The following is a 15,302-nucleotide window of genomic DNA, read 5'->3' on the forward strand; positions in this document are numbered from 1 at the left end:
ATTCTCAAACCGGGAAGTTTGTTTTAAAGCAAAACGCCGCATTGCAAAAATAACCGAGAAGCGCTTTACGCTTTTCCGACCGAGGTTTAACCTGTTGTGGATGTAACAATCATCTCCGTACCTCTGGCGCTGTGAGCTGTTGTTCAGGCACTCTCCCTGACAGCGTTGCAGTACACAGTGTATTATATTCAAAATACATTAATGTCTCTGCATTTAGGATTATAATATTTCTTAGCCTTGGCACCTGCAGCCATTATCAAGGCTGATCATACTGTATTGATGGTCACTACTGTACACGGTCTCAATTTATGGTGGGGCTGCTTCTCAGTATCAGCAAGCAGAATGTGTTACGCCTCCTTGGGTGACACACACACACACACACACACACACACACACACACACGCACACACACACACACGCACACACACACACAGGGCTAACTGGGGGGACTGGGAGGAAGTGTGGCACATGTAACTATCTTGCTCTTAAGTTGTGCCAGACCTTGTCGACTCTGGGAGAGCTGCTAAGCGAAGCATTAATAAAATTAAGTAGATTGTTAGGCTTGTCTGACAAGACATGTTAAAAATGTGCTCCAACAGAGAAACGGGTGCATGTCAGAGGGGAGGCTGCAAAGGGGCGAGGAGGGGAGAGAAAGAGCGAACGTCAAAATCGCAGGCTCGTACCGTGTTTCTGTGGTCCTTCGTGAAAAAAAAAAACTTAACAGCATCAGTTATAATTGGTGATAATGTGTCCGGTTACGTTGTTATTCTCGGATCATTAGTCACTAAAAGAAGCTGGAATGCTCAGCGCACGCAGGTGTCCGTTCCCTCCACGTAGGTGTCCGCGTTCTAAAGGGGGCACACAGGCGCTGGCTGCGGAGCAGACACAGACATATGATACAGCCTTATTGTCATTTGAAGAGCATGAGGTCAGATATTTGCAAAACCCAAAATCAAATCTGTTTCAGTGCTGTCAACACTTGGTAGTAACTGGATCAAGGCCGGTCATGCAGAGCAGATCCATTCAGCCCCCTCTCAAATCCGAGATGTCACGAACGGCTGGCCCCGTTTCATGTTGGTATTACATTACGGAGGGGATGACATTAAGTCACTTGGCTTTCGGAGCGCAAACAGGCAAATGTTGTCTTTTGCGTGCTCTCTGAGGCCGGGTCCCGGGCCGACTTTTAGAAGCGGGGGTCGCGGCAGGGGGTGGGAGGGGGGCGAGCTTAGACGTGTACGTCTCCCAGCCAGGGGACCTCCTTCCAGCCCAGTCTACTCCCCCCCGAAGCCCTTCCTCGCCCCTGCCGCCCTCTCCCCTCTGTGCCAACACGCCGCCCGGTCCCCCCTCTCTGTAACGGCACCCTCTGAGATCGGGCTGGCCGGGAACGTGGCTTGCCCGCGCGCGGGCCTCTTTTAAGGGGCTTTTAATTAAAAGCCTCTCCTGCATTGTTTATGTGACCGATGGCTGTTAAACAGAGACGCTGTCATGCCGGGCCATGGCCGCAGAATTTCGCCGGGCGAGTGAAACTGCGAGGTAACAGCCTCGGGACCCCAGCTGACATGTTTTCTTTGTCCGCGGCTGGAATTTCCACAATTTAAAAATACACTCCACCTCATTACGGAGCTGCCCTTAGGAGGCAAACCGTCTGTGTGGGCTAATAAGGTATGTGTTATGGTGAGGGTGATTTTAATAGGGTTTAATGTATGCAGCAGCTAGGATTAAGTGACATTATACGTCTTGAACAGTGGCCAGAATGCTTTTGGGACGACGGTTAGTGGGGGTTGCCTCTTTCTTTTCTCCTCCTTCCTTCCCTTTGAACACATTTTTAGATTCATCATCATTTCTTAACATGTCATTGTTTTTTTTTTTAAACAGGGCAGAAATAATAACCCAGGGTGTAAAAAAATCTTGCTGAATAGAATTAACAAGAAAGAAACAAATAAAAAAAAAAATAAAAAAATAGGTGTCAGGAAAGTCAGTTTCTTGTCAAAACCTTCAGTGCAACTGAGCTCTTCCACTCCATGGCATTTCAGCAACTAAACACAGTTGGACAAGAGATGATAGACATGAACCAGCCAACAGAAGCATGGCTTTTGCACCAGGACAGGAGATCACCATTAGGCCATACACTGAACCTGCGTACGCCACGTAATGTACTGCAAAGACTGAGAGTCAAACGCGGGCTGTGGAATCGCAGACCCGGCAAACGGCGCTTTTTCCTGCGCGCTGCCTGCCTGCCTCCACGCTCCTTCTGTGCGGCGGCGCAGTGGGTTAATGCATGTTAATGTATCATTTATAAAGTGCCTTGTTAGTACACTTGCAGGCCGCTGCTTTGTAAAACAATACAGAGTCCTGCTGGGCGCGCCAGCAGGTTGCCATAAGAGGCCGTTCAAAAGAGCTCCGGCCCTTAACGGCGCCCGCCTCCTCTCCGCCACCTTCCCTACCTGCTGTCCCCAGCCGCTCCCTGGAAACTTGGCGGCAGATGTTGCCGCGCTAAGTTGGCTCTGAAGTGCCTCCCCCGCTCCCCAGCCTCCCCAACAACACAGTCAAACCACATCAGATCTCTTTATTTGTGCCTCGGGCAAGTTCGGCAGTGCAGCTGTGTCCACCCCCGCTCTACCTTTGGTGTCGAAGCCCCTCAGGCAGTAAATGTGAGACCAAAAAAACCGCTCCGCTGCTCTAAACTACATCTGCTGACAATCCAGCAGTCTGGCTCCGGGCGGGGCGGGGATTGGGGGGGGGGGGGGGGGATGGGGGGGGTGGAGCGGGGGGGGTCTCCGCGCGGAACAGATGTCTGCGACAACCTGCTTCCTTACACCTGTACGAGTCCTTGTAACCCCGCGGATCCGCCGCTGAAAAATTCATGACCCCGGAGGGTTCCTGTCCGCCATCAAAGGCTCCCCCGCTCCGCGGCAGGAGCATGGCGCTCTCCCGCTCTCCCGCCACCCCGCCTCGGCTCCGCGGGGCCCCGGCAGGGGCTCCTCCGGCTTTGATACCTCGCGCCTGCGCCGGGGCCGACTTGATCAAGGGCTTGAAAGTCGGGCGTTCTTGCTCGAGTTCTCGCCTGAGCCAAAAAGGTGCCGGGGGCCCCTGTCGGAGACCCACAATGCATTTTCCCAGCCCTCGGCCATCGGCTGCGGCGCGTCGCTGCGGCTCAGCGGAGACCACTTTGTTCCATTTCTTTCTTTTTTTTTTTAAGAAGGCGATCGGTTAGACTAACAGGCAAAGGAGCTACCCGCAAAAACGTAAACAAGAGTAACAGCGTCCCTCATCGACTCTGTCACGTACCCTGCCTTCCAGAGGGGGGTAGCTAATGAACACTCCTATTGTTGTGTGCAGACCTGAAACAACATAATTTGGTTTTCATGTAAAATCCCTGCACGATAATCAAACATCTACTCACAGCGAGACTTTCTTTTTTTATCTTTTCAGTGAAGACTGCCTAATGTGAAAACAATAAATGTGAGTTGGAACATGTTTTGCCTTTTTTATAAATGATTACGAATTTGTATAAAAAGCGTATAAAATATTACATTACAGTAACACCTGTCCTAACAGTGCACGCCCTGACATCCAGGGGCCGTGATTTTGTGACTAACGCTGAGCTGTGTCCAAGTCCCCAAACCCACGCCTTGCGTTTTATCTGCTGGCTCAGGGCCAGCTGGAGGGCGTCAGCCTTTTTCCGCACAAAGAGAGACAGCTTTATTCCTCTCGAATATGCAGCGCACCGCAGGACCCGCGCAGCCTCGCAAACAACAGTGTCTTCAAGGCCAGGCACCAGGAAATGGCGTTTGCAGCGGAACAGCTGTCGAGAATAAGCCGCGCTTGCAGTCCTGCGTCGGCCTCCAAACCGCGCTGATTTTCACCGCTGCTTTCATCACCGGTGGCCCTACGGCAGCGATACCGCACGCAACGGACTCAAACGTTAAAACAACTCCGTGTGTATTCTTTTAAGGATCAGTCAGCCTTTGTCTCCACTCCCCCCCCCCCTCCTTTTGCTCCAATAAGGAGGCTGAAATATCAACATCCTGTCTCTGAGGGATAGATATCCACCCCCATATAAGGGCATGTCTGTCACATCCTGCCGTGATCTTCTCCAGCTGCAGGTCACATGACCCGATTGGGTAACAGACACATAAATTCGCAATGCCTCCAGAAACTTCCTGCTGCTGTGAGGCCTCCTAATTGCTTACACTGCTTACACTGCTCAACACTGCGTCCTGGATTGCACATAAAAGGGTGTGCACACAGTTATGTGTGTGAACTTTGTTTTTTGGCAGGTTTTTTAAATAAATGAACAGACTGCTCCGGCCTAGTGCGTCTTCTTTTCAGTTCCTGCCTCTTGTGGTGGCGTTCTGCGGTGTAGGTCTGTGTTCTACCTCATATCGGTCTCGGTGGCTTACCTTGTCCTCTGCCGTAGGCCGCATGAGGCTAACACGGTCGTACTGCCTTCTCAGCAAAGCCCACAGTGCATCAAGGCGGCCCTGAACAAACAACGGCAATGAGTCTCTACGGATTCTGCTTTGTAAACTTCGGGAGCGTGCATCCCAAACAATGCATGGAGTCATGTATCATTTGCACTCATTTTAAGTTTAGTCACCTGTTGGAGTGCCACTTACATCTCGCCTTGTTTGGGATGTTCCAGCTGGACTTACACAAGCTGGCATGTAACATTTGGACTCACCTTAATCGGAGTGTACCATTTGGACTGCTGGTGCTGGTAGGTGGGGGTGGGTCTTGGCGGTTTTCTTTGAACGGGCTCCTCCACGTCCTCTGGCAATGAGACCACAGCGTTTTTGGCTTTCTCCAGCCTCGCCCCCTCCTCTGTGGATCCCTTCTCCCCCCAGCGGACCTGCAGCGATACCCACAAAGCTTTCAGAGAGGACTATGTATTTCACCTGATCTGCAAGTGATGTATGCACCGTAATTCATACAATTACGTAATTCATACATTCACAGGTGGGACGTGTTTGATGTAACCTGAATCAACAACGGATCAAACACATCTTTCATAACTCATATCTCGTCATACAGTATATATGCATGTGTGTATATAAAGACCTCTTACATGTGTCTAACATAATGCGCATTAACAACGGAAAACTCTGCTAGGTCAGCTCGCCGGCCTGCCTGTATAAGGCGTTAAGCAACAGAAAACACAAAGCAAGCATCTCCTTGAAAGTACTGCTTTATAAAACTGGCACAATCTTCACAATTCTTCGCATTTCATGGCATCTTGTGTATATTGCGGTTATTTGTATTTTTTTTCCCTTCTCTTTAATTAAATTCATCACATCTGTTGCCATGGTAAATCCACCAACCCATACATAGGAGAGGTGATTAATTAACAACACAATCTCCAAGCTGTAGGTTAAGCCTTTACAATGCCTAACAGATTTTCTGCATCACCTTTGCATATCCCCTTAGAAAGTTCCGGATGAATAAAACATTCCCATCTCTGCCGCTTCCGCGCGCGGTCGTCAAAGACAGTTTCCCGCTTAAATCGGGAGGGGGGAGGACAGGTTGATCTTAAGAGCAGTCGGTCCCCTGATCCTCCCATAGATCCTCAGAAATGGAGATGGGATGTCTGGAAGGATGAAAGTCCTCCACCTGACGGGGTGGGAGGGTGGGGGGGGGGGGGGGGGGGGAGCGCAGCGAGGCCCTTCCGCGCTTCGTCGCTCGTGGGAAACGTCGGGGGGTACCGTTCCCCGAGGTCTCGGAAATCCCAGTGACGCCACCTCTCCTCCAGGCCTCGCAGGAGGCGCAGCGGAGCGAAGGACGAGCAGCTCTTTAAACTCGGCTCCCTTTGAGGGGGCCCCCGCAACCGGCGGAACTGGCTGAACAAAAGACTGACAGGCCCAGCATCCCCCCACCACCCCCTGCCAACCCCCCTCCCCGAATTCATTAGACTGGCGGCGTCCCTCAATCCTTCATCCTCGCGGTGACTTAAGACAATCAGACGCCGCGGCGGAGGAGATGGCAGGGCCTGTCACGTCAAAGCCGTCAACGTCACACAGAGGAGCCGGCGCCCCGCCGCATCTGTGGAGACTTCGCCTGCGAAACTTTGAGCGACCCGGCCCCCGACGTCACCCATCTCCCCTTCAACATCCATTACGGCCCGAGTGACTGAGGCCCGGAGACGTGACAAAGTTGTGCTGTATGCATTTCCGACCACCACAAACTGGCAGGTGGATTATCAACTCGGCAGCATACCGTTTCTCCTCTCTGTCTGTCTGTGGGTCCGAAAGATAGCATTTTCGTTGTTGCTTTTGCTTTTTGGGGGTGGACACTGTAATATACACTGGTCCTGTTTCACAAAGCAACGTCTGTGTACTGAACTTGTTTTCCTTTTGCGACAGGTAGCACTCAGATTTCACCTTGAGTTCAAGGTCACGGCCGCACCGCCGCCAAACGATGACAGGCCCTGCCCGCGATTCCGGCCTAAAAAAACCCCGTTAAAACAGCCCCATTTGCATATCTGAAGAGCCTTGGAAACGGCAGGGCAGGACCGTATCCGACGCACCACCGCCCCCTCAGAGTGAGGACTTGGGCTGTCGGGAGACATTAGCAGGTGAGTCGACGTGCTGAGAAGGAATAATTTCAGGGGGTTAACCTCCATGCGCTTGATCCCTCCGGCTCCTCTTCCCCCGTAGTAGGACGCATCCACAGTGGGCCACTTCTTCTTCGGCAGCAGATCCTCCTCGGGCTCCTGGAGGAATTAAGACAACAATGAGCGAGCGCCTTCGTTAAAAACCCTCCCGGGATTACATGCCCCTTACAATGAAGATTAAGATGTACCGGGGGGGTGCGCGCGTACAGTAATCCACGATTAAGAAAGAGAGAAAAAATATTAAAGTTACAGTACAGCGGCGTGATGTAAATCGGAACTGAAACACGGGAATGTTTCATTACTCGTCTCTCTGAGGACTGTGAACGGCTCTTGAACTTTGATTTGTCAAGGCTGCCTGAGCTGACGTGAACGAGGGCAGACAGATGAATGGCTGCCTTGTTCGACACATGGAGAGAAGCTGGAGAGCTTTGTACGATGGGAGAAGGAGATTCCCTTCTGGACTGGAGTTCTAGCGCAGAAGGGCTCGAGCCAACAGCACAGGAAGAGGGAAAATAAAGGCCCAGCTGCCTCTGGAAGACGGTCCTGAGATGTACTCACTGGTTTTGGGGCAGGCGGGGGCGGCGGAGGGTCTCTGATAACCTGAAACGGAAAGAAACGAGAGAGATCAGCTGAAGCTGTGGGGAGACTGCGGCGCCGGTGCTCTGTGCCACGGGGAATGGAGAACACAGTGACAGACGCGGCCTGCAGCAGGTGTTGGTGACCCCGCCTCTGGTTTCCCGCATCCTGCGCTTGCCTTGTGCGACTCAGCGGGGCCGTTTCGCAAATTGACACCCAGAGACCGTGGGCCCCCGACGCCTGATTATGGGGACCCGTTGGTAAACCAACACAGGGGGCCCCCAGTGAAAATTTTTTAAAATTATAATAATGATAACAATAAAAGCTGAAAATCAACTTGTTGACAGGAAGTCTTTGGGGTGAGCACGGCTGCCCGTTTATCTCTTAATTAATTGGACGAGGTTCAGTGCATCCAAGCAATCCCCAATCATAAAGTCCTAAGGAGTTAATTAGTTTCAATCAGATGCAGAGGGGCGGCTTGGGCTTTGCTCCAGACCTCGTCTCCTAGATGAGTGTCTAGGCTCAGGCACTGGGCACGGCAAACACACACAAACACACATAAACACGCACATACACCACACTGATAAACACACACACACACACACACACACACACACACACACACACACACACACACACACACACACACACACACATACACATTCACATACACAGACACTCACAAACACATACACACTGATGCACACACGCAGGCAATCTCCCACACAAACACAAACGCACATGCACATACACACACATATACTGCCACACACACACAGATCAGATCTTCCTTCAAGTGTAAAATAAAGCTGACTAACTGGAGTGCCTCATCAGGACCCTTTTGATATTCACACACACAGTGTCAACCAGCCCCTGCTGTTTCAAACGGTCAGCAAGGACCATTATTTAAGCCTCAGGAAGTCAGAGCACACTTGCACCTGAAAAATTCACTGTTAGGACTGGAACTGCCTAAAAGACCTCAGTAAAGCTCAGGTGAGAGTGAAAATGCGTTCCTGGATTTCAGAGGAAGAAGTGACAAAATCATAGCACTAAATTCATGTGACAGGTTCAACCTGCTCTTCTATATACGGCATTTATAAGCTCTATGCATTGAACACATGGCCGTCTTTCAATCTTCCAATTTGTCTGCAGGAGAACTGCAAAATTAAATGCAGAGCTTCCATCCATTACTCATAAAAAATGGATATGACATCCGTGCAGGTTATGCATTTACCAAATTAGTAACAAAAAAAGCCACATAATTATCACATATCATAGGTGGAACAGCTGTTCCGTACACATTAAAGAACATCGATACCATTACACATCCAACACACTGTTGTCATTATTATAATAAAAAATAATCATTTAGGGTTAATTAATTACTCTTTGACTTGTAGCTAACTGTTTGCAAATCCTGTAATATGTATTAGTAGGCTCTGGGTACGATGATTAACATAATTTTAGGCAGACCTTACGCTGACGGATTACCTCTTTTATTAAGTAATTAAGAGGCAGATTTATATTCCCGGACATATTGTGGGATAAATAGAACATTATCCAAATGACATGCTCTGTTGCTAGGTTTTCAAGGTACCTGGCGTACAGATGTAGGAGAGCCACACCCCCCCCCCCCACCCCCTTCCCCCATTGCCGTTAAAGTGCGTGCCGTAATTAAAAACAAAATCATAAGGCACTTAACCATCTGACATTAGCCCGAGCCGCTAAACTCCCAAACAGCAAGGCAACAGACCTGACCAATCTGAATACTCGGGTCATAATTCCCATATGGCTAGTCCATAATTGTCCAATTGGATTTTATAATCCATTATTTTTTTCTTTCTCTCTCCCCCTAAACCCACCATGTTGTGTCAAGCTGTTTGCCCGCTTAATCTGACAGCAGATAAGTGGCAGGTAGCATATTTGCAAATGAAAATAATGCACTTTCAATGACGCTAAATTAACCTTCTGTAGCAACAACCTACTTATAACAATGAACACGCTCTCATTGAAAATGAGTTACAACTGCTGAGGCACAGAGCTTGCTATAGTTTTGAAACTTGAAGAGAGAAACATCTGAAAATCAAAAGCTAACTGCATCCCAAACCTGTCTGACAGGCACTGGATGCCCATGGTTTTAAATTGCCCATTTCCATGCTTTTCCCAATTGGAACCTGAGGCAGCAATTCAAGTGATGAAATCGCAACTGTAATAAAGACATGAATTTACTTCTCCACATCCTACCCACAAGGTAATACTATCAACACCAGACCTCATTTCCTCCAAAGTGTTTAAAAAATCCATGGAACCTACTGTACTCCGTGTACAGCTGTAGTGCTTAAATGTTTACCTAATGTGTTCTGATGCAGAGATGGAAGGAGGTAGGTCATTAGGCTGCGGACAAAGTTAAACACGGTGCGAGAGCTGATTTGCAAAACCCTTAAAATGAACTCTCGCCTGGCAACATTCCTGCGCTGCGCCGCGCTGTCTTTCTGATTGCTCAAACCGGCACCATCTAGTTTAAATATTAACAACACACACATGGTCCTCCTGTTCTCCGAGTCCCCGGCGGACCCGAGCAGCCGCCCCTCTACCAAGACAAACACAGCCGCGTCCAGAGATGCTGCGGGGCGTTTACATTTTAATGCGTTTGTTGGTTTTCCAAAATATGCTCCCGTCCCGTCCTGGACGGAGTCCCGCGAGGCTCTCAAAGAGAAGTGACATTATTTCGCAGCCGCTGCTGGTGGTGAGCTTCAGCACGCCGGATTCCAAAGAGCACAGGAGAGGCCCACGTCCCCATCTGCAGCTGCTGTCGTGGCTTAGCACGGAGCCGAGAGGACAGCTTTCAGCCGGCCTGGTGGGATCAGGGGAGCGAGGACACGTTTGATGAATTCAACTCCTCACTCGAGAAATTACCGACCATAAACTATCTTGATATCAGCAGACAGAGAACAAGGACTGTATGCGCCAACACAACACAGCTCTATATTTAAAACTGTAAGATACACTGTATGGCCAAAAGTATGTGGACACCCCTCCTAATTATTGAGTTCAGGTGTTTCAGCCACACCGATTGTTAACAGGTGCATAAAGTCAAGCACATAGCCATGCAATTTCCATAGACAAACCTCGGAAGTGGAATGGGTCATACTGGAGAGCTCAGTAACTTTAAACGTGGCATTGTCATAGGATGCCATCTTTGCCACAAGTCAGTTCGCGATAATTCTGCCCTGCTAGATCAGAACTGTAAGTGTTATTATTGTCAAGTGGAAGCATCTAGGAGCAACAACAGTTCAACCACGAAGCTCAGCTAGACCACACGGGGCCGCCGAGTGCTGAAGCGCGTAGCACATAAAAACCACCTATCCACTGTTGAATCACTCACTACAGAGTTCCAAACTGTCTCTGGCTGCAACATCAGCACAAGAACTGTGCGTCAGCAGCTTAATGAAATGGGTTTCCATGGCTGAGCAGCTACACACAAGCACAACATCACTATGCGCAATGCCAAGCGATGGCTGGAGTGGTGCAAAGCATGCCGCCACTGGACTCTGGAGCAGTGGAAACGCGTTCTCTGGAGTGATGAATCACACTTCGCTAGTGGTGTAACGGACCGTAGCTGTTTAAGTTTAACCATAATAGTGTGAAATACAGTTTTACTGCCACTGTTACTTTTTCAAGTAATAATTCCCTAAATCTCGATGCCAAGTTGCGTACAAGCACCATTTTAAAAACCAGCAACCTTACTTAGCAGAAGCATTGCAAAGATGAAGGCTGCGTCCAAAATCGCTCACTCGTTCACTCACTCACTATTCACAGTCATACAATAAATTAATAATTTTCTGGATATAGTTTCATGTTCGCAAGGTTATTCCAACATTTGTATGAACATCTGTGTGTCTACCTGTGCCAGTGAGCTATCTAAGTGACTAGCCAGTTGCAACTGACATTAACCTGCTAGCTAGATAATACCGCTACCTATCTAGCTATCACTAGCTAACTTAATGAAAGAACTAGCACCCAGCTTCATCTGTTCAAATTAGTTGAAACTAAGGTTAGTTAGCTAGCTGGCAGTTATATATGCACTACATAATGAATAGGGAGCGATTCTGGACTTTTTTTTGATGATGTGGACAAAGGCTATTTTTTCATTCACTATTGTTCAAAGGAAGAAGGTATCATCATGCCTCATATTGCACTTTAATTTAACAATTGATTATTGAATATTTTAAGATTTTAGATTGGACATCTTGAATGTTGTTTTCATTTAAGACCATAGGCAAAAGTTCCTTGCTTTAAGTGTTCTTTAAGTTCTTAAGTAATAAATGGAAAGCAGAAGTTATATTTGTCTCCCTTTTTTTTTTGCTGCTCTGAAAAATGATCCGATCCGTGACTCAAAAACCGTGATACGATCCGAACCGTGAGTTTTATGATCCGTTGCACTCCTACGCTTCACTATCTGACAGTCTGATGAACGAATCTAGGTTTGGCGGATGCCAGGAGAGCACTACCTACCGGAATGCACAGTGCCTACTGTAAAGGTTGGTGGAGGAGGGATAATGGTCTAGGGCCGTTTTTCAGGGTTTGTACTAGGCCTCTTGGTTCCAGTGAAGGGTAACATTAATGCTACAGCATACAAAGACATTTTAGACAATTGTATGCTTCCAGTTTTGTGGCAACAGCTTGGGGAAGGCCCTTTCCTGTTCCAGCATGACTGTGCCCCTGTGCACAAAGCAACGTCCATAAAGACATGTTTGGTGTGGAGGAACTCCAGTGGCCTGCACAGAGCCCTGACCTCAACCCCACTGAACAGCTTTGGGATGAATTAGAACGCCGATTGCGAGCCAGGCCTTCTCGTGCAACATCAGTGCCTGACCTCACAAGTGCTCTTTTGACTGAATGGGCACAAATTCCCACAGACACACTCCAAAATCTTGTGGAAAACCTTGCCAGAAAAGTGGAGGCTGTTATAGCTGCAAAGGGGGAGCAACTCCATATTAATGCCCATGGTTTTGGAATGGGATGTCCAATAAGCTCATATAGGTGTGATGGTCAGGTGTCCACATACTTTTGGCCATATAGTGTATCTCTATCTGCTATCATACAAGTTTCACAGATTTTCTCACCAGCTCATTTGACTGTGATTAACTCCCGAAATGTGACGTAGGGTTGACTGCAAATATGCATGTTTTCTTTCCTATGTTCAGTTTCAGCTAACAAACATGCTTGATGTGAACAAGCTTTCACTTCCTGCCTGAGCATCTTCTCTTCCTGTCTTAAACAGCCACAGCGTGTGGCTGTGCAGAGAGTGTATGAACCACAGAAGTTCAGGAGTTCAACTGCGGTCACACTGGCATATAACCTGAAGCACAAAATGGCAGATGCAATATATGTCACTGGGTCTTATGAAGAAGCTAGATCTCACACCTCTTTTACCCACCTACAGTTTCATTATTTTAAATTCAGTCCTAGCAAAGGTGTACTCAACAGAATATGAATGCCTGAGTCTACCTGGCAAAGCTCCAAGGAGATCTGCAATTAGTTATTGGCCAGGCTTAGTTACTGCCTTCAAGACATTGGACTATCTAACAAGTTATCATTTGAAAAAGCACTGAAATATTACTAGGTCAGAACTGTAGAGATGCCTGTTTTTTTTTTTTTATTTTATTTACCCTTAAATGGAAGCCTAGCAAGTAAAAGAGAGCAAAGTCATTTCCTCTCAGATGTTGAAATTTTAATCAGGAAGGATATAAAGCGAGATCACCGAATAATCCAGAATTGAAAGAGCAGAAGAGGGCGGCGGGACGATGACAGATTTGCCCACGACTCTGCCACTGATGTGGACAGGAAACACACTCACCACTTTGCAGCAGAGGGGCCAGAACCACCACATAAGGCCCAAAGCCAGCAGCAGGAGCAGGACCAGGAACACGATGGTCAGCACCCAGCCGTCCGACTGAAAAAGAACAGAGGGGCAGACCTTACAGTCGCGTCTGGACCAGTCCGTGCGGTTTACAGGGGAAAAGGAGTCAGCCAATCAGCAAATACAAGCAAAGCCACAGGAATTTTATGATACAAACACTCAATTGCCTACAAAGCTGTGCTAAAGAGGGTGCTAACATATGGGGGAAGTACCCCTTTGATTAAAGTTAAGTACAAGAAGGAACAATACTCCCAGTAATAGACAGCTGTGCAGTATACCGCCTATGCTCACTCACTAAAAGGTGTCAATATCGGGCATTCCCTCGCAGGCTTACCGCTACGTCCTCCAGTGTCACACATGGTGCTCTATCAGATCTAATGAAACTGAATGGCGTTTTATACTCACACATGTTGTAGCAGTGATGGTGAAAGCGCTAGAGATGAAGGTCTTGCCATTGTTCAAGCTGATCAGCACATCTAGCGTTCTGTTGAGAGTAGGAAAAAAGTCGCTATTTGACAGAGGACAAATGATGGATGACATATTGTTCCACTGCACCCAATGTACATCAAATATATATGCTGGGTTTATAGGTGGGGTCCGACAGAAGATGCGGTCTGGATGCTTCTTACACAAATACAGAGAGGTTAACTAAAAATAAAGAACATACACTAATCAAAACAGAAGAACAGACACATATATGGCATGTAATGGTGAATCGCATTTTCACTGTGGCAACTTAAAAGACACTCACTCTCAGCGTATGACAACAAGAGAGAGAAGATACATATGACTTATTTATCAAGGAGGGATCCCAAATGGGTGCAATTAAAGAGCTAATGATGAACGGCACTGCAATTTCCATATGTCAGTTGTGGGGAATCCAATTACCTCTGGTTTAATGAAAGTCGAAGACCAGGAAATAGAACACTTTGACGCCCTAAAACCACCCCCACCCCCACAAAAAAAACCTGAAGAAACATATAAAATGACAGTCTATTGTTTAACTGTGGCGCTGTGCTGTTAGCGCCGAGAGAAGAGAGGTATTATTCAGGAATAATAACCAGAGAGGTAGCTTTGCCTGCATTTTAGCCCCAGGCATTGCCTTGGGCCTGGCATTCCCCAGTGGGTCAAGTACAGACTAGCAACTACACCATTTGTCCTTTGCTTCCCAATAAACTGAAACTGCTAAAATTCGCTTTTAATTCATATAGGGATTTTCAACATTATTAATTTGGGTGAAGTAATATACTTTTTATTCCCTTTTTAAGTGACCTTTGTAGAACAATAACTAATTTCCGCCCTTATACTGCAGGTGTTCCGATAACCATTTTTTCCTCACAGCTACAGCTGTGTCACATCTCTGACACATTACAGCACGTAGAGCTAAATAAAAAACAAAAAAAAAACTCTGCTGGGATCTGAGATATTCAGCTCCAGTTTCTTATTCAATAATCACAACATATCAACATGTACGTTCAAATGTGAACACGGTTATGCCCTTCGCCCTACTTGCAGAGGGGAACGGTTAAGCAGCTTATGAAACACAGATGTAGTGTATCTGCTGGCTGTTTGGGTGCTCTTGGTCGCCTTGGTTCGGCAGCTGCAGGGAGCCGTTACGGATTCCTGCATGTTAAAGGAGTGACTCTCCTGACTGGATGAGGGGAGAAGCTAATTTAGATTTAGCCTCTATAGATGATTACAGCACACGGCCTGTTAATGAAGGTGGGGTTTTTAGACTCAGGAAGAGAGCCTATGTCCCCGGATCAGCTCTGCAGGACCCCACCAAAGTGAGAGGAAGCTAAGCTTGAGTGCGAAAGAAAAAATTGTGAAGCATAATACGCCAATATGCCAAGGTTTGTTCTTATCTTTTTATCTGCCTAAGCTTTATCTCTACTGAACATCTGCACTGGATGGACTTTCTCACACAGAGAGAGGCACCCTTTTCACACCTGTGATTATTATTGTTATTGATAGTATATGTCTGAAAAACAAAGGGTGCTTCAATTAAAATTGCTTGCACTGTGCTACGGTTGAAATCTTGCACTGCACTGTCTGACCTAAGGCTCTGTACTATGCAAACAGTACATGGTCTAATAAGTTGGCAGAGGAGCTATGTATCTGTCCACACTTTACACAAACAACTAAAATTCACACAGAAGTGGAGCAAAATGTTGTCAAGCTAATGTGGCGCAT

At 47.5% G+C, this 15,302-nt stretch overlaps 1 protein-coding gene across 1 annotated transcript in view; it reads right to left on the reverse strand.

The window, feature by feature from the left end:
- antxr2a (ANTXR cell adhesion molecule 2a) overlaps positions 1 to 15,302 on the reverse strand; it is a 60,252-nt gene that overhangs the window by 27,514 nt on the left and 17,436 nt on the right. Inside the window, exons 11-16 of the mRNA XM_036527958.1 lie at positions 13,515 to 13,593; positions 13,047 to 13,142; positions 7,169 to 7,210; positions 6,614 to 6,709; positions 4,685 to 4,852; positions 4,404 to 4,484 (exon numbers count right to left, since the gene is read on the reverse strand). Of these exons, the coding sequence (XP_036383851.1) occupies positions 4,404 to 4,484; positions 4,685 to 4,852; positions 6,614 to 6,709; positions 7,169 to 7,210; positions 13,047 to 13,142; positions 13,515 to 13,593 (562 nt within the window). The remainder of the gene's footprint in view (positions 1 to 4,403; positions 4,485 to 4,684; positions 4,853 to 6,613; positions 6,710 to 7,168; positions 7,211 to 13,046; positions 13,143 to 13,514; positions 13,594 to 15,302) is intronic.

The sequence above is a fragment of the Megalops cyprinoides genome, chromosome 4 (genome assembly GCF_013368585.1).
Source record: "Megalops cyprinoides isolate fMegCyp1 chromosome 4, fMegCyp1.pri, whole genome shotgun sequence".
Lineage (NCBI taxonomy): Eukaryota > Metazoa > Chordata > Actinopteri > Elopiformes > Megalopidae > Megalops > Megalops cyprinoides.